Source organism: Somniosus microcephalus, chromosome 30 (assembly GCF_052327205.1).
Source record: "Somniosus microcephalus isolate GS21.2 chromosome 30, FLI_Smic_1.0, whole genome shotgun sequence".
In the NCBI taxonomy this organism is placed as follows: Eukaryota; Metazoa; Chordata; class Chondrichthyes; order Squaliformes; family Somniosidae; genus Somniosus; species Somniosus microcephalus.
In genome coordinates, this window is record NC_141016.1 from 5,525,194 (window position 1) to 5,545,608 (window position 20,415).

At 45.2% G+C, this 20,415-nt stretch overlaps 1 protein-coding gene across 2 annotated transcripts in view; it reads right to left on the bottom strand.

Moving 5' to 3' along the window:
• Positions 1-787: 787 nt before the first annotated feature.
• Positions 788-20,415, bottom strand: part of pebp4 (phosphatidylethanolamine binding protein 4) — a 558,141-nt gene continuing 538,513 nt past the window's right edge. The window contains exon 7 of one of the 2 annotated variants that reach the window (XM_085970915.1): positions 788-2,815. In XM_085970915.1, coding sequence (XP_085827041.1) covers positions 2,724-2,815 — 92 coding nt within the window. In that variant the 3' untranslated portion in view covers positions 788-2,723. The remainder of the gene's footprint in view (positions 2,816-20,415) is intronic. The other variant, XM_085970914.1, reaches the window with a different exon arrangement.

Consider the following 20,415-nt stretch of genomic DNA (forward strand, 5'->3'; position numbering starts at 1 on the left):
ATTGACAGGGCCCGTCTCCAAGTGTCCTGCCACTGGTGTTTCTGTCTGACTGCCAGCCGGCCAGGCTGTCCCATTTGGTTGGCTGCCGGACGGGAAACGGAGCTGAAAACTGTTCATGAGATCCTGCCTTTATGTTGGGCAGGACCTCCGCATCCCCTGATGCTTCTACACTTCGTCAGTCCAGTGTTTCAGCTCTACTTCGACAGGAACACCCGATACTCCCATGGTTCATGGTACGTCTTGGTAGGACCACCAGTGCTGCAGAGGAGTGCTACAATAAGGCACACATGAAGATAAAAACAAGAACTAAGCAAGCCATTGGATGCTCCAAGGAAGGCTCCAGTGTCAGGATAGGCTCCGGGGGTGTCTTGCAGTATGGCCCCAGCACCGTCTTGAAAATTGTAGGTAGTACGTTTCGTGCTTCACGGCTTTCTAATCAGGAAAGGATGCCGGAGATCCTGATGTTGACGCTGAAAACCTAGAGGCGGAAATTTGAAATGGCGGTCTCTATAAGGATACAAATAACTGAGAATAAGGAAGATATTTTCTACAAGTTAGGACATGATGTTAAATATAAATTTGGCAACAGAGAGATGGGAGAGTACTTTGTCTTTGATGCACTTAATAATATGTTGAAAGATCAAACATAAGTTACATCTCATTCAATTTGTGAGTCCCACTCATCAAACAAGCTAATCTAGAAGTGGATATCTAGGTCATGGGGTGGCAAAATCAGAAATGTATTTTGTCTGATTTAGTTAAGTCTTTGTGATGAGTAAGTTGGATGCATTTTTCACTACATCAAGCAACATTTTATTTGTTGATTCTAAACTACAGAGACACAGGAGGAAAAAAGTGAGTAAAAATGAAACTCCAGGAGGATAAAGTAACAGCAGTTCAGTACTCACATACCAGATCACCAGCTAAGCATCAATAGCACAGTACCTGTATTTTCTTTTGTCAACCTTAGTTAGTTTATCAAAAATCAATTCAATGGACAATTCAAAACGTACCAGTCTTAATTTATTACCCAAGTCATGAAACTTAGAAAATAAATTCTGCTCACTTGTTAGTCAATATTTAAAATAGATAGTACTGTCGTCTTATGATGAGCCAATTATTACTTGGGAAGCAATTGGGTAACTTTCTCTATAGCCTCAAATACACCTTTGTTTTAAAAAAAGTACTTTCAAATTTCCATGATTGAACAGGTAGAAGAAACGTGAGGCAGTCTGGTGTTCCCAGTTCCAGCCCTCGTCATGTCAGTCTTAGGACGACCCATCACTCAGACTCGACCATCCTCACTCGCTCAGGTGAATGGAGTCATGTAGAAGCAAGGATTTAGTTGGGGGAAAGAACTGAAATGAGCAAATATCACTCAAGAATGGAGAAACCTTGGCTTTTCATCCTAGATCTGGGAGGTGATCTTCCAAAGGTATATAACACAGTCAGGGGAATGGAAAAGATAAATCCAGAATATTACTTTAAATTAAATCATTGGAGTAGAACAAGGACACATAGGTTCAAACAAACAGAAGGAAAATTTTGTACTGATATCAGGAAGTTCTTCAACATGGAATCGACCTCCAGGTAAGGTAGTGGGAGCGATTTAAGCAACAATTAGATGTTGTAAGGGGAGAACTGCAGGTTCTTTCCCAATTGATGGAGCGAATAGTCTTCCTCATCCTAATTATCTTGTGATCTTGTGAAGAAACAGTTTTCTTTTAAAAAGTACGTACAGAGTAGTGGTCATGGCTAAAGACAACCACCTTGGTCCTCAGACTGACGAGAAGGGCTTTGCTGTAATAATTAGCCATTTTAAAAAAATGTAGTTGGACCTAAATGTGTCTTGATATGATAGTGTTTCCACAAATATTTCTCATGATGTATGGCCAAAACACAACTGAACCAGGAAATTCATATCCGTATTACTCAGTCTAATTGCACAATCAAACGAGAAACAGGAATAGAAAAAGAATCTGCTCTCCACCTCTCAAACTAATGATTTCTGGAATAAAAACAGAAAATGCTGGAGATACATTTTCTGTTTTTATTTCAGATTTCCAGCATCTGCAGTATTTTCTTTTTGTAATGATTTCTGGAGTAGGTTTGGTAGAATTAGGTTTTATTAAACGTCTCACCCCCAACTCTTCTCCTCTCCCCAAAACACCCTCATGACATTTCAATTTCCTTATAATCTAATAATATTTTGGTGTAATATTGCCCAACACACATCGATTAGTGCTGAATTAAATGCTCAGAGCTGAGCCCGGGACCTAAATCCACTGAGAACTGCCAGATGACACTTGAATTCATTTTACTTAGGATTCGTGGTAACATTTAGGCAGGAGACCTTCCCAGCCATAGGAGATCGGTCTGTCTGATTAAAAAAACCCTGAAAGAGACGGCAACCTATCCTTTCTCAGTACTAACACGCAGAGATTAAATAAAGCTACCTAAATATCATGGATTTTTCTGTTCCTGTTATTGCCGATAGAAAATTTTCAATTCTCAGTTTCAGTTGCAATCATGACACTGACAGGGGGTTATCCCTCATTATACATTTTTTTTGTTGTAAAACCTGTGTAGGCAAACAACAAAAAGCACTATCTTATCATGCCTTGGTATTAGTCAAGCAAATGCAGTGAAGGAGTTGTTCTGGTGGTGGGTGTAATGCAAAGCTGAAGTTCCTCTTTGAAAGCTTTCATAGTATTGCCATTCTTTCAGTCTTCAAAATTCTGGATCTTCAGTACGGTTGATGCCACTGAGCTTCCAAGGTTGAACCTGGACAAAAACGAATCCACGTTCCAAGAACCTGAGCCAAAAAATAAAGCAACATGAGTGTAAATCAACCACGAGTTGCAGAGCTGATGTTAACACTCTACAATGGAATCCTGTTAACTGTAATCTGTTGAGGCATGCAAAAGTTGTTTATAATCCAACTTGCCTGTATATGTAGGAATGGGTATATCAGAACTAGCATACTAAGGGATTTGTAAACATTTGCTTATGTCAGGTTTGTGTATGTAGATTTGAAGATTTTAAGCTGTTAATATGTTAGAATTACCAGATAGCAGTGAATGACTGCAGGGTTTAATGTGCTCTCGGGATTCAGAAAATGATCAAAAGGAATGTTTATGACAACACATGTAACTCCAAGATATGATTTCCACCTTGTAATCCTTTCGTTTATCTTGTGTTCTTTCCAATATATGCTACATATTTCAGTTTATGTTATTGATGAGGGAGGCTTCTTGGTAAAATTCCAATACATTTTTTATATATGTCTTTACAATCTTGCTACGTGTAATGAACAGGGATATCGACTCCCTTAAACTGGTTAGTCCTTATCCATTTCTACCCCAGTGTTGTTTGTAAACACAATGTGAGGCCTGGAACATGCCTCATTATTATGTTCCGGCTGAGGGCTTAAGGTGAATACGGTGGGGCGGGGTGGGTGGGTGTGGGGGGTGGTGGGTGGGGAGAGCGGGGGGATTGGGGGGCGCGGGGGCGAGGCAATCTGGAGGGGATGAGCAGTGGCCGGCAGCAGCCCTCAGTTTTATCATGGAGCTGGGAGGAGCACCCCTGAGCCTCCTGGCTCCACGTAAAGGGAAGTATTTTTTAGGGTTAGGGTTAGGCGGCCTCCAGTGATCCCTTTAAGTCGGCCTAATACCCGTTTTAGGCACCAGGCCAGAGATTTCTCTACTGCCCTTGAACCGATAAGGTGTTGTACATGGTTCTGATGGTCTCAGACACGGTGGCTGGATCCCTAAATTGGGCCTATTTGCACACGTTTTTCACCCGGAAAATGGACGTAACGAGGTCCAATATTGCTCCCACACTTTCCAGGAAGGACCAATGGACAGCAACCAGAAATTTTACCTTACTAAGGCTGAAGGCACTGAAGCTAACTGTGGCAAAAGATTTCTGCCCCGGTTGGGATCAGCTAACTTAGCTTGGGACCATACTTGTGCTAAGTACTGCATTATTGCCACCTACCGCCCTCCCTCAGCTGATAAATGGCCACTCAGTAGTAACAAACTGCTACGAAACAAAATAATGAGAAAGAAACCGGACGGACCACCCGGCATCGACCTCGGCACCGGCTACAGACACTGCAATGGCACATCCAGCCCAGTCAACACTGCAAAGTCCTCCTCGCCAACATCTGGGGACTTGTGCCAAAATTGGGAGAGCTGTCCCACAGACGAGTCAAGCAACAGCCTAACATAGTCATACTCACAGAATCATACCTTTCAGCCAATGTCCCAGATTCCTCCATCACCATCCCTGGGTATGTCCTGTCCCATCGGCAGGACAGACCCACCAGGGGTGGTGGCACAGTGGTATACAATCGGGAAGGAATGGCCCTGGGAGTCCTCAACATTGACTCTGGACCCCATGAAGTCTCATGTCTTCAGGTCAAGCATGGGCGAGGAAACCTCCTGCTGATTACCACCTACTGCCCTCCCTCAACTGATGAATCAGTACTCCTCCATGTTGAACACCACTTGGAAGAAGCACTGAGAAGAGCAAGGGCACAGAATGTACTCTGGGTGGGGGACTTCAATGTTCATCACCAAGAGTGGCTCGGTGGCACCACTACTGACTGAGCTGGCCGAGTCCTGAAGGACATAACTGCCAGTCTGGGCCTGCAACAGGTGGTGAGAGAACCAACATGAGGGAAAAACCTACTTGACCTCGTCCTCACCAATCTACCTGTCACCAATGCATCTGTCCATGACAGTATTGGTAGCAGTGACCACCGCACATTCATTGTGGAGACGAAGTCCCGTCTTCACACTGAGGACACCTTCCATCGTGTTGTGTGGCACTACCACTGTTCTAAATGGGATAGATTCAGAACAGATCTAGCAGCTCAAAACTGGGCATCCAAGAGGCACTGTGGGCCATCATCAGCAGCAGAATTGTATTCCACCACAATCTGTAACCTCATGGCCCGACATATCCCTCACTCTACCATTACCATCAAGCCAGGGGACCAACCCTGGTTCAATAAGGAGTGTAGAAGAGCATGCCAGAAGCAGCACCAGGCGTACCTAAAAATGAGGTGCCAACCTGGGAAGCTGCAACACAGGACTACATGCATGCTAAAAAGAGGAAGGGGCATGCTATAGACAGGGCTAAGCGATCCCACAATCAACGGATCAGGTCAAAGCTCTGCAGTTCTGCCACATCCAGTCATGAATGGTGGTGGACCATTAAACAACTAACGGGAGGAGGTGGCTCCATGAATATCCCCATCCTCAATGATGGTGGAGCCCAGCACGTGAGCGCAAAAGACAAGGCTGAAACGTTTGCAACTATCTTCAGCCAGAAGTGCCGAGTGGATGATTCATATCGGCCTCCTCCTGAGGTCCCCACCATCACAGAAGCCAGTCTTCAGCCAATTTGATTCACTCCACGTGATAACAAGAAACGGCTCAGCACACTGGATACAACAAAGGCTATGGGCCCTGAAAACATCCCGGCTGTCGTGCTGTTCCAGAACAAGCTGCACCTCTAGCCAAGCTGTTCCAGTACAGCTACAACACTGGCATCTATCCGACAGTGTGGAAAACTGCCCAGGTATGGCCTGTCCACAAAAAGCAGGACAAATCCAATCCGGCCAATTACCGCCCCATCAGTCTACTCTCAATCATCAGCAAAGTGATGGAAGGTGTCATCGACAGTGCTATCAAGCAGCACGTACTCACCAATAACCTGCTCACTGATGCCCAGTTTGGGTTCCGCCAAGACCACTCTGCTCCTGACCTCATTACAGCCTTGGTCCCAACATGGACAAAGGAGCTGAATTCCAGAGGTGAGGTGAGAGTGACTGCCCTTGACATCAAGGCAGCATTTGACCAAGTGTGGCATCAAGGAACCCTAGTAAAACTGAAGTCAGTGGGAATCGGGGGGAAAACTCTCCCCGATATCTAGCACAAAGAAAGATGGTTGTGGTGATTGAAGGTCAATCATCACAGCCACAGGACATCGCTGCAGGAGTTCCTCAGGGCAGTGTCCTAGGACCAACCATCTTCAGCTGCTTCATCAATGACCTTCCCTCCAACTAAAGGTCAGAAATGGGGATGTTCGCTGATGCCTACTGCAGCAACTCACCAGGGCTTCTTCACCAGCACCTCCCAAACCCGCGACCTCTTCCACCTAGAAGGACAAGGGTAGCAGGCGCATGGGAACATTACCACCTCCAAGTTCCCCTGCCATTCACAACTCCTCAGATAATGAAGCAGTCCATGCCCGCATGCAACAAGACCTGGGCGACGTTCAGGCTTGGGCTGATAAGTGGCAGGTAACATTCGCGCCACACAAGTGCCAGGCAATGACTATCTCCAACAAGCGAGAGTTTAACCACTGCCCCTTGACATTCAATGGCATTACCATCGCTGAATCCCTGACCATCAACATCCTGGGGGGTCACCATTGACCAGAAACTTAACTGGACCAGCCACATAAATACTGTGGCAACAAGAGCAGGCCAGAGGCTGGGTATTCTGTGGCGAGTGCCTCACCTCCTGACTCCCCAAAGCCTTTCCACCATCTGCAAGGCACAAGTCAGGAGGGTGATGGAATACTCTCCACTTGCCTGGATGAATGCAGCTCCAACAACACTCAAGAAGCTCAACACCATCCAAGACAAAGCAGCCCGCTTGATTGGCACCCCATCCACCACCTTAAACATTCACTCCCTCCACCACCGACGTACCGTGGCTGCATTGTGTACCATCTCAAATCAAAATCAAATCAACTTTTATTGTCATTGTTAGTGCACAAGTGCAGTACAACGAAATGTAGGCTTGCGGCTCCCGAGAGTGTACATTTAGATTAAGACATTTAAACATTCAACATACATTTGGCTTGTAATACATTAACATAAACATAACCAGAATAAAGTGCATTGGCAGATGTGCAGGCTTTAGAGTTTATTTGTGGAGTTCAGTAGGATGACAGCCCTGGGAAAGAAGCTGTTCCTAAATCTGGTCGTACGGGTGCGAATGCATCTGTAACGTCTCCCAGATGGCAGGAGGGCGAACAGACTGTGGCTGGGGTGGGTAGGGTCTTTGATGATGGACCGTGACCTCCATAAACAGCGTTTCTGGTATATGTGCTCTATGGTCGGTAGCCGGGTGCCGGTAATGCGTTGGGCAGTTTTGACTACCCGCTGCAGGGCTTTCCGGTCATAGTAGCTACAGCTGCCATACCATACTGTGATACAGTTTGTCAGGATGCTCTCTGTTGTGCAGCGGTAAAAGTTAGAGAGGATCAGGGGTGACAGGTTACATCCCTTCAGCCTCCTTAGGAAATATAGGCACTGCTGGGCCTTCTTCACCAGAGAGGAGGTATTGAGGGACCAGGAGAGGTCTTCCGTGATGTGGATCACGGATCAAGATGCACTGCAGCAACTTGCCAAGGTTTCTTCGGCAGCACCTCCCAAACCTGCGACCTCTACCACCTAGAAGGACAAGAGCAGCAGGCACATGGGAACACCACCACCTCCAAGTTCCCCTCCAAGTCACACACAATCCTGACTTGAAGTATATCGCCATTCCTTCATCGTCGCTGGGTCAAATTGCTCCCTAACAGCACTGTGGGAGTACCTTCACCACACGGACTGCAGCGGTTCAAGAATGCGGCTCACCACCACCTTCACAAAAGCAACTAGGGATGGGCAATAAATGCTGGCCTTGACAGCGATGCCCACATCCCAGAAACGAATTTTTAAAAATCCCTTTGCGATCTCTCTGGAGCTTTTGACACAGTTGACCACACAATCTTCCTCCATCACTTTTCCTCCGTTGTTCAGCTGAGTGGGATTGCCCTTGCTTGGCTCGACTCTTACCTATTCGATCAAAGCCAGTGTAGCTTCAGCAATTACTTCTCTTCCTGCTCCCAAACCATTACCCATGAAGTCACCCAAGGATCTATCGTTGGCTCCCTCTTCTTCAACATCTTATGCAGACAAGGGTTCAGCTTCTAGAGGTTGGCTGACAACACCCAGCTCTACCTCTCCACCACCTCTCCCGACCCTTCCACTGCCTCTATGTTGTCAGACTGCTTGTCCGATATGCAATAATGGATGAGCTACAATTTCCTCCAGTTAAACACTGGGAAATCTGAAGCCATAATTTTTAGCTCCGGCCACAAACTCCATAGCCTTGCCATCGATTCCATCCCCCCAGACTGAAACATACTGTTTACAATCTCGGCTCCTACTTGACTCTGAAGTGAGCTTCTGATCCCATATACTCTCTGACGTAAGAAAACTACTAGGCACTTGGTCTGAGTATTAAACAAAGCTTTAATCAACTGTTTTTCAACATGGAGATCTAGTTGTGTCATTCACTAGTTCCTGTAAAAGAATGTCCTGAGCAAGCTGGGTCCGTGCCCGAGTATTTATACTCTCCCTGGACAGCGCCACCAGCAGGCCGCCCAGTATTATTTCATAAGTCATTTCCACATGAATGACAAGATTCATGTCACTCTCCATTATAAAGACTGCCCACTTCAGCCTCTGTAACATTACCCATCTCTGACCCTGCCCCAGCCAATCTGCCATCAAACCCATCATCCCATCCATGCCTTTGTCATCTCCAGACTCAACTATTCCAATGCTCTCTGGGCCACCCTCCCATCCCCCATCCTCTATAGACTTCAGTTCATCTCAAACTCTGCTGCCCGTTTCCTATCCCGCAACAGGTCCTGCACACCTATCACTGCTGTCATTGTCGACCTACACTGGCTCTCAGTCGTCAAATGCCTTCAATTTAAAATTCTCAGCCTCATGGCTTTGCCCCTTTGTATCTGTAACCTCCACCAGCCCTATAACTTGCCCTGATCTCTCGGTTGCTCAGACTCTGGTCTTTTGTCCATCCCCCACCCCCCATTCTCCCCACCATTGACAGACCAAACTTCAGCTGTCTCAACCCCACACTCTGTAATTCCCCCCCTAAAACCCACTGCCTCTCCACCATCCTCTGCTTCAGGACACTCCTTAAAACACACCTCTTTGAACAAGGTCACTCCTCCTAATATCTCCTTGTTTGGCTTGGAGTCCATTTTTGTCTGATTACATCCCTTGTACTGTCTTGTGAAATTTTGCTATGATAAAGGTAATATAAATGCAAATTGTTGTTGTTATATCAGAATTTCCTTTAAGAACTTGTCAGACAAGAACAGGTTTCCAATGAACTGGATCTCGATGATATTTCTTCCTCATGTCTTTCTGACATTCATATATCTTTGTTATGTGCAAGCACTCATTTTATTTATCTCATTTTCTGAGTAGGATTTTGTTATTTTTACTGTTCTATTTCTTACTGACAATTGGGCCCATTTAAATTTTTTTAATGCAGGCAGTAAGTCTTGAGCATTTGGATACATTTTCCTTTTGAGCTTTTTTACCCATTGGGGTTGCGGTTTGCAGGGATTATTTGAATCCCTGTTTCAAAATGCACAGTGTTCTCTTGGAGGTAACCCTGCTCTATGGCTGTCCTTTAATTTCTCCCATTAGTCATCTAATAATAGCCCGCAATCACACATTGTGGCTCACAAATTCACAAATGGGAGAAAGCTGTCATTCTTGTTGCTGCAACTATAACCAGAATTTTCCCACGGAGGTGTCCACCGGCTACATTTTGCTTTGTACTTTTTATATTTGCTTTGTCATTCAACTTAAATGCAAATGGGTTCATAGTCATTTTTCACTTTGCATTAAGCAATGTGTCTATTAACTGTTGAGAGGTGAATCCAGTTTCTTTGATTAACTTGATTTTCGCCCCCTCACTTGAGGTCTTCACAAAGCCGTCAGGAAAGCTGAGCAGACAATCCGCTCTCAGATCTCTGCTTATTTTGATCTTGAGACTACTTGTAAAAGGTGTGTGAAACTGGTTAGGGTGTTTCACCAATTGATATTCCCTCTCTCACTGTAAGGGCAGGATTTTCAGTGGGCCGTGGAGTCGGGATTGGAGACGTGGGGGGGGTTAAAATCCCGAAATCAGGGGTCCCGACCCCATCCCGCACCCAAACCCGCCTCCATGCCAGTTTCAAAGGAGGCGGGTACCCGCCCCGCACTGGGACCCGCCTACCCGAGGCAGGAAGGGATTAGTGCCAATTAACTGCCTGTTGACAGGTAGTTAACAGGTAGTTTTTAGCCTAATCCCTATTTTTAAGGTTGAAGTGTGGGATTCCCGACGGCTCCAAACCACGCCAAGTTAGAGGAGTCGGGCCGTCGGGTTGAAGGGCTTGGAGGGGTCGAGATGTTGGTGTTCAGGTGAGTGATGTGTGCATGAGTGCAAAGGTAAGTGTGTTTGGTGTGTCTAAAGTGATTAAAGAAGTTTAAACGACCTTTTACCTTTTCAGCCTGTAGTGTCCGTGTGTAGATAAAGACACTGAAGACAGGAGTTGGTTCATAGGTATTTACTAAGCAAGTCTGGGGGGGGGGGTTTCGAAAGGATATACACAATACACAGGCTTATATAGCCCAAGTGGCAATTACCGGCATTACGCACACCTGGGGCTCTTAAAGGCACATACACCATAATTGCTCTTAAAGGCACATACACCACAATTCCTCCCCTTCTAGCTAACTAGTACATCATATTTTAAGTAATTATTAATTACATGTTATATGCAAAATAATATACATTGCTGTATTAATTAATTATAAGTTAGTCTCTCAGGGGGCTTCCTGACTCGGTCCGGATAACGCCTCGGGGGTGTAGTAGTTTCTGGTGGTGTAGTAGGTTCTTCTGGCAAGGCTGATTCGGCTTGAAGGCCAGTGTCGGGTTCATCGGGCTCCAGTATCACCGGATCGGAGGTAGATATGGGTATCTCTACTTCATCGTTAGATGTATAGAGTGGTGGTGTAGGTTGTCCCTTTTCGGATGACTTGATGATTTGGTCAGCATGGCGCCTTATTATGCTTTCTCCGATGTCCACGGTATACATCAGTGGTCCTAATCGTGTGCAGATAGTTCCAGGCTGCCATTTCTCGGTACGGTAGTCCCGGGCCAAAACCGGTTGGCCTATCTGGAAGGCCCTAGTTGGCCTTTCATTCATGCCCTGAAACTGCCGGTTCTCCACGTCCCTTCGGATGTTGGGCTTGACCAAATCCAGCCGGCATCTTAGGTTTCTATTGTAGAACATCATGGCGGGAGTTTGGTTAGTAACCATATGCGTTGCATTCCTATATGCAAATAAGAAGTTATCCACCTTGTGCTGAAGTTTTATGTCTTCATTACCCATGGCCTTGATGGCCTTCTTGAAGGTCTGGACAAACCTTTCAGCCAATCCATTGGTGGCGGGATGGTATGGGGCGGACGTGTAGTGCTTTACCCCATTGTTCTTTAAGAACTTTCTGAATTCTTCGGACACAAATTGCGGTCCATTATCAGAACATATCTGCTCCGGCAGCCCATTCCTGGCAAATATGGTCCTTAATACTGTGATGGTTTTTTCCGTGGTGGTGGAGGACATCTTTATTACCTCCGGCCGCTTGGAGTGTGCATCAACTGCGATTAAGAACATTGAGTCCAAAAATGGACCAGCAAAGTTGATGTGCACCCTTTGCCAGGGAGATGAGGGCCACTCCCATGGATGTAGAGGGGCCTGTGGCGGAGCATTTTGGACCTTCTGGCATCCTAGGCAGCTCTTGGTCATGTCTTCGATGTCTCCATCGATACCTGGCCACCATACAAACGCCCTAGCTAGGTTCTTCATTTTCACTCCACCCAGATGCCCCTCGTGAAGCTCCTTTAGCACTTTATCCTGGAGTTTGGGTGGAATCACCACTCTGGATCCACACATCAAGGTTCCTCGGCACACTGACAGCTGTTCTCTTCTTTGCGAGAGCTGGCAACAGTGGTTCGCCATGTGCTGGCCATCCCTTCACTGTTAAATCGTAGACCCGTGAGAGAGTAGGGTCATTTCTTGTCTCCCTTTCAATGGCAGAATTTGTCACCGGTAGACATTCCACTATGGTAGAGTGGAATATCTCTACTGGGTCTACTGTAGGTGCCTCTTCTATCGTTGGCAACGGTAGGCGTGATAAACCGTCAGCATTCCCATGCTGTTTTGACCCTTTGTATTCAATGTTGTATTGGTGTGCCCCTAGAAAAAGGGACCACCTCTGTAGTCTTTGTGCCGTCATAATGGGGACACCTTTTTTAGGGTTGAATATGGAGATGAGGGGTTGATGGTCAGTCAGCAAGGTAAATTTTTGTCCGTGTAGGTAATGGTTGAATTTCTTCACTCCCCATACCAGGCTGAGTGCTTCCCTGTCTATCTGGGCATAGTTACGCTCAGCTGAGTTCAATGGGCGTGACGCAAAAGCTATCGGCCGTTCCGAGCCATCAGGGAATCTATGGGACAATACCGCTCCTATGCCGTAAGGGGATGCATCGCACGCCAGTCTGATTGGTAGTGATGGGTTGTAATGAGCCAAAATTTTCTCGGATGTGATTAAGTCTTTACATTTATGGAAGGCACGTTTACAGTCTTCGTTCCATTTCCAAATCACTCCTGTCTGTAGAAGATCATTAAGAGGGTGTAGAATAGTTGATAAGTTCGGTAAAAATTTATGATAGTAATTTATTAATCCCAGGAATGACCTTAATTGTGAAACATTTTCAGGTGCTGGGGCTTTTATGACTGCTTCAATTTTTTCAGGTGACTTATGCAACCCTTCCTTATTAATTATGTGGCCACAATATGATATCTGATTTTGGAAAAATTCGCACTTGGGGCGATTTGCTCGTAGGCCCCGTTCTTTCAGCCTAGTGAGCACCTGCTCCAAATTGGCAAGGTGCTCGTTGTCGTTTTCTCCTGTTATAAGGATGTCATCTAGGTAGCATTGAGTCCCCGGAATCCCTTGCAGGACTTGCTCCATAGCTCTTTGCCAGATAGCTGGAGCTGATGCTATTCCAAAAACCAGTCGATTGTACTGGTACAGGCCTTTGTGTGTGTTTATTGTGAGATACTTTTTAGAGGTCTCCTCAACCTCCATCTGTAAATATGCCTGTGCCAAGTCAATTTTTGTGAAACGTTTCCCTCCGGATAGTGAGGCGAAAATATCTTCTATCCTCGGAAGAGGATACTGTACCGTGTGAAGGACCGGGTTTACAGTCACCTTAAAGTCCCCACAGATGCGAATTTTTTTCTGTTCCTCAGAGTTATTTTTCAATGTTTTTTTCATGACTGGAACGATGGGTGTTGCCCATTCGCTCCAATCTATTTTGGATAATACGCCTGCCTTTTCCAAATTCTTCAGCTCTGCCTCGACTGCCGGACGTATTGCGTATGGCACCGGTCTTGCCTTAAAAAATTTTGGAATTGCTGTATCTTCCACTTTTATTGAGGCGGCGATGCCTTTCAAGGTTCCTAGTTTCTCTTGAAACACTTCTTTGGCGTTGGCCAAGATGTCTTTTAATCGTTCAGGTATGATGTCATCATTGTTTTTTTCCTTACTGGTCACCGTCAGTGCCTGAATGGAGTGCCAGTCTAAACGTATCTTCCTTATCCATTCACGTCCCAACAACGGTGGACCACCATCTTGTAGAATGTATAAATACAACTTTTGTATTTCTTTGCCGTTGTATACCACAGGCACCCTTATTTTTCCTTTGGGGTAGACTTTCTGCCCCGTATATGTTTTTAAGATAATGGATGTGTCTTTTAGAGGTATATGCGAAAATAGCCTCTCGTAATCTCGTCGATTTATTACGGTTAGAGCTGATCCTGTATCTAGCTCCATTTTAACTGGGGACCCTGCTATTGTGAGGGTAACCCAAATGGTTTGGTAATCCTCTTTGGCAAGTACATTATGTAATTTGAGACAGCTTAGTCTCTTGTTTCCGGAGTCGCTATCGCTATTCTGGTCTTCGGAGCTATTGTCCGTCATCATTTGTACCTTCCTGTACTTTTCTTTATTGATTTTTTGTTTTCTGTCAGTGGATTTATTTTGTCCAGATTGGCATACCCGTGCAATGTGTCCAATCTTACCACATTGCCTGCATGCTTTGCCCTTGAACCAGCAGTCCCTCTGGTTATGGGTGGATCTGCCGCAGCGATAACATCTTCCGAACTCCTGTGTCACTTTATGGGTGCCGAAGTCCTGTGTCTCTTGTTGTATCTTTGCAGCTCCTTTTGCTGCTGCTTCGTATGATACAGCCATACTGAAAGCTTTGTCCAATGTTAAATCTTTTTCAGAAAGCAGTCTTTTTTGTGTTCCTTCACTTAAGAGACCGCAAACAAATTTGTCTCGAAGATAATCCGATAGTCCTGCTCCGAATTGGCAGTACTTTGATAGCTTTCTTAATTCGGTTAGGTAAACAGCGTTACTTTCATTCTTGTGTTGATTTCTCTTGAAGAACTTGAATCGTTCCGCTATCAGCAGCGGTGTTGGGTTTAAATGCTCCTGCAGGGTATCAACAATTTCTTTAAAAGTCTTGTCCTTTGGTTTGGCTGGAGTGATTAAATTTCGTAACAGCCCGTATGTCTTCGCGCCCATTAAGTTCAGAAGTACTGAAGCTTTTTTTTCATCTGTTATTCCATTTGCAGTGCAATAAACCTCTACTCTTTCCACGTGTGTGGTCCAATCTTCTATTTCGCCATCAAAAGCCTCAATATTACCAGATTTAGGCATTTCAGAAAAGATATGGCGCTTCCCGCGCTTTTTTTTTCTCTCTGTAGCAACGATATGGCGCTTCCCGCGCTTTCCGCCGCTGCTACCGATAACAACGCTGTTTTACTGTGGTTTCAGTTTATTCACTGTTGGAGACTCGTTCCCGACGGAGGTCTAAACGCTGACCTGCTTGCCGCGCCGGCCGTCTCTCGAGTGCACCTTCCCAGTCCGTTATTGCTTGCCTCCGATTTCGCTGCCTGTCTCAGCTGTAGAGCCCGCCGCTGGAGCTCCAGCCTGACGCCCAGGAAGGATTAGCGCAGTACCTGTCACCAGCTTGGCCAGCTGGTGAAACCACAGTTTCTCTTACTTCCTTGAGTCTTCTGGACGCTGGAGGAATCGATGTCCTTGAGGTGCTGCCGAATTGCAGGTAAGTCCGTTTCCACTTCGTCGCCACTGTAGTGTCCGTGTGTAGATAAAGACACTGAAGACAGGAGTTGGTTCATAGGTATTTACTAAGCAAGTCTGGGGGGGGGTTTCTAAAGGATATACACAATACACAGGCTTATATAGCCCAAGTGGCAATTACCGGCATTACGCACACCTGGGGCTCTTAAAGGCACATACACCATAATTGCTCTTAAAGGCACATACACCACACAGCCTTCCTTCCTTTAGGTCCCGGGAGTCCCTCATCTCACCGGCACAGAAAGCAGAATGGCTGCGAACTGTCAAAAGTGACAGCCTTCAGCTTTCTGTGCAGGAGAGATTTCTAACTGAGTCTGTGGAGAAGGACTCATGTTAGAAGTAAGACTGTCAGTGTTTGACAGCTTCAAACAGCTTTCAAACACTGATATTTCATCTGTCAAAACCTCTTGACAGATGAAATTTCAGTCTGTGGTGTCACCTGTTGCCGGGTGGCCCTTAATTGGCCTGCTGAGCCCGCTGGGCGGGCTCAACAAGGTCAATCAAGTTAAAATCGTGTGGATTGGCCGCATTTCAATGGAGGCGGGACTACAACCCCGAAAGTTGTAGTCCCGCCTCCAACCCGACTCCTGAATGAAAATCCTGCCCAAAGTGTTTAGCCTTGGCCTGGCACTTCCCCCCTGGCGTGGAGCCCATCATGTGCCACAGTGAATCATCCTGAAAAAAATTGTTTTGCTTGGAAAAACAAACAGCTATATCCTTTAGTAAGTTACTTTTTATCACCTCTCCCCGCACTCCAGTCAACATGAGTTTTCAATTGAGGATGGGAATAAACACTGCTTCTCTCCTAGGTCTCTGCCAATGCCTCTCTATGGCTTGCTGCAAAGAGGGGTCCCATCCTCACCTTTGAGAAATCACCTTGTTTTGGAGCCTCTTGTCGATGCTATAGTTTTTATTTGGAAATTTACAGGAATGTGAGCAGAAACTTTCATCCAACGGCTCCTTGGCACGGCATCCTTTAATGTCAAAGTGCCGCCTCCGAAAAGAGACATTTATATATAAGAGCCGGTGCAGGCATGATCGGCTGACTGGCCTCCTTCTGTGCTGTATGATTCTATGAATCTATAAAAGTTGAAAACATAATTCTACTTCTTGATTTTAACATTTACCCATCAATAAGAACATAAGAAATAAGAGCAGGAGTAGGCCATATGGCCCTCGAGCCTGCGCCGCCATTCAATAAGATCATGGCTGATCATAATAAGATCATGACTAATCATGTAAGAATTTTGACTTAGCATTATTAACCTTTAATAATAAGAACCTTTTCAGGGCCAAGCCGCAAAGAAGCTCATCGCCTATAGTCCGACGAGCCATTGGGGACTAAATGTGCATGTTTAGACAGGGATTTAAATTATAAAGCAAACAGCAACCCCAATGGGTAAAAAAGCTTGCAGTTTGGCACAGGTTGAAAGGCAGATGCATCTTCCACTCAAATCGTCGTCATTTAATCCCAGCATTAAAATAATAAAATGGGCCCAATTATCAGGAAGAAACGTAATAGTTAAAAACAAAATCCTACTCAGAAAATTAGATCAAAAAATCTATAAACAGTCAGTTTACCTACAGCTGATGCAGTTGCTAGGAGATTCTCCTCTACTGCTATGGTGATGGGTTTTAGTTTCATTAGCAAGGCTGGGGCACCTTTTAAACACCCGATCATAGCAGAAGTGGCACATCTCCTAGCAACAGTTACAGATAGGTAAGCTGCTTTTGCTTTTTTTCTTATTCTATGATTATGGAAAAATGAACAAGCCATTGTGCATTAATCATGTGATCTTGCATACCAGAGGTGGCTTGTGGAGAAGTTTGTGATCTGGAATGCACTGCTTGAAAGGGTGCAGGAAGCAGATTCAATAATAACTTTCAGAAGGAAATTGGATAAATACTTGAAAAGGAAAAATTTGCAGGGCTAGGGAGAAAGAGCAGGGGAGTGTGATTAATTGGATAGCTCTTTCAAAGAATCGGTTTTTCCTGGAGTGGGCCTTTGGCGTAGCGGTAGCATCCCCGCCGCTGGGCCAGAAGGCGTAGGGTTTCGAACCCCACTCCAGACAGTCCCGGCAAGTGGAGTCGGAGCTCCGGCTCTAAATTCTAGGTTGACATCCAGCGGGATACTTGCGTCCATGGGTGGGTGTGGGTGGCCCCCCCCCCTCGTATGGGTTGTGGGAGCCCGTAAAACCCTCCCGCCATAGGACTAACCACCCTAATGGCTGGTACGAAGATGGTTACGGTCACAGAAGGAGCGTTAATCGCAGCCAGAAATCCTTCCACCACTTCATACAGTTCCCCAAAGGGAACAGTGTGAAGACACGTACGACGATGACCGGCTTTCCCTTAGTTGACCAGTAAGCCCGCAGGAAGGTCAATCAAGGGGAAATAGCGTGGGTTGGTCAGACGTCACTGGGGGCAGGACTGAAACCCGGAAACCAGGAGTCCCGTCTTCAGCACGTCTCCATTGGTAAAATCCAGCCCTCGACTTAGTTGGTATTGGACTGTGGATACTTGTTTTGTTTTACATAAGTACATTTTTAATCCTTAACGCAATATTCAATACACATACTGTTCTATCTGTATGGCATTCCTGTACATTTTGCTGGGTAAGGAACTAATTTCTTTTGGATGTGGCCTTCTTAGCTGCATAGCAGCAGCGATGCTGGTGAAGTTAAATAGAGCCATCTGTTTACTGTAGGCATTACCAATATTACGCAGTAAATCAGAATCCTTCTTCTAAGCTGACAGATCAGTGCAGTGCTGAGGGAGTGCTGCACTGTTGGAGCTGCCACCTTTCAGGTAAGACGTTAAACCAAGATGTTAAACCAAAGCCCCCTCTGCCCTCTCAGATGGACGTAAAAGATTTCTTGGTCCAATTCAAACCAGAGCAGAGCAGATCTGCCGCTGTTCGGGCCAATATTTATTCCTCAACCAACATAATTAAAAAATAGAGTATCTGATCATTATCTCACTGCAGTTCGTGGGACCTTGCTGTGTGCAAATTGGCTACTAAATTTTGCCTACATTACAACAGTGATTACTCCTCAAAAAGTACTTAATTGATTGCAAATCGATTTGGGATGTTCTGAGGTTGTGAAGGGCGCTATATAAATGCAAGTTCTTCTCTTGGTTATTTGTTCATAACTGTGCGCATAAAAAATACATTTATGATTTCCCTACCAATAACAAACAAAGGAATTCTTTCCGCATATGCGCTCCAAATGGCCTATGGGACAACACAGGCCGTACATCAGAAAGACCAATAAGAATTCAATTTCCTGCTGCAGTGGTATATTTTTGACGTCAGTCTTTCACTACATCTAACTATTCAGAGCATTGCAAAATTACACTTATGCGGCTCTTTGAAAGCAGTTGAAATATTATAGAGACTGTTCTTGTTTGCTTCTTTTCCAAATGCATATTAATAGACGGCAGCAATTCCAAATCAGCCATTCGAGCAAATGCAAGGATTCCACAACAAATACAAGTTGATGAGTAGCCTGGGAAAATAAGTTGGTAGCTTTGAGGATGTCATAAACCATGATAAGAAACTGTGAGCTAGTTATAAATATCACCCACATACCAAGATTAAATTATAGCCTTAAAATCACTGCAAGTCTGTCATTTTCTCATTTACATGGTTTAGTTGGTGTTTTTTTCCTATTTCTTAATCATGTTTACACTGACAAGTGTCTAACACTACAAACCAATACCTTGATGCATAATGATGATCAACGAAAAGACATTAATGCCACATGATACCATTTCAGTATTACTGGCCTTTGCGTTGCAGTTGATTACCAGAATTTACTGTCTTTGGTATAAAAGTTGCAAAGTTTGAGTTGCTCGTTTGATTTGCTTAAATATCAGACTGTGTCTGATGCAAAGATAAAATCACTTCCTTGATTTAATTAGCCGTATTGTTCTTTTGATTGAAGAAAACGGAATTGTCCCATTGTGAGTATTTGTATGTTCAATGCAGGCATGCAAATTATTCTCATCACCCACAAGATAATTTAGGTAGTCACCATTATATTTGTGACCTCTGGTATACTATTGTTAATTGGATATACATAATTATATAGAGTTATTGTCGAAATTGTCTGGGAAAAACGAGATCTTGGAGCCAGATTTAGTTGTGCTCACGGATACCATTCGCCCAGTTTCACAGTGGTTTACATTAAGATGAAGTGGAGGTGCTGCTGCATGAGATGAGGTCCATATGAGGATGACTACCATACGTGCCACTGAAAGGCATGGATCAGCATGCCTAGCAAAAAGAGGTAGCCGCACTCAGTAATAACAGAAGAAATAGGAGCAGGAGTAGGCCATTCAGCCCTTTAAGCCTGCTCTGTTATTCAATATCATGCCTGATCTTCTACCTTAACTCCACCTTCCCGCACTATCCCTCGAGTCCCTTAGTATCCAAAAATCTATCGAGCTCTATCTTGAATATACTCAATGACTGAGCATCCACAGCTCTCTGGGGTAGAGAATTCCAAAGATTCACAACCATTTGAGTGAAGAAATTTCTCCTCATCTCAGTCCTAAATGGTCAAGCCCTTATTCTGAGATTGGGGGCGATTCTCCCATTGGAGGCGAGATGGAGGCGGGTTTCGGTTTGGGTGGGTTTGAAACCCGCCTCCACTGATAGTTTTCAAAAAATGGAGATTTTCCCTTGATTGGCCACTTGATTTCAGAGGTGTGCAATGCCCTTGGTCAATTAGTGTTTTGGGGCTGAAACCCGCCTCTGTTGACATCACTTTTCCAGTCTGATTTTATGGCTTCTTGCTCCCTTAGCTCATTCCACAGGATTTCTGCCTTTGCTGCACCACCTGCAACATATTCTGAGAAACCACAATGTCCAATTCCAAGGCAAGGGCCTCCCTGAGGCTCTCGGATGAGGCGCAGCAAATGTTGTTTGAGGGGGTATCAGCTAGCAGGGAGGTGCTCTTCCACTCATCTGAGAGGAAGAGGCCTCCGAAAGAAGGCTGTGTGGGTACAGCTGGCAAGGGATATAACCTCCAGATCTGTGTGCAGATTGGGAGAATGTTTTTGTGTATTGATGAAATGCCATCCCTGTTGGAAAGCATTAAAATGATTTGATGCCAAAATGTTGGCGCTATGGCATCTGTTCTTTCGCCTTAAGCAGCTCCACATTGTGGGCTCTGTCACACTTGTGTTGTCGGGTTGGTGGCCTGAGTGAAAGGAGGCCAGAGAGTCATGTCCATTGTCAATGATGTCTTAGGATGGAGCCAAGGACATGTGCCAACTTGGGCAACCTGACATGAATCAGTCAT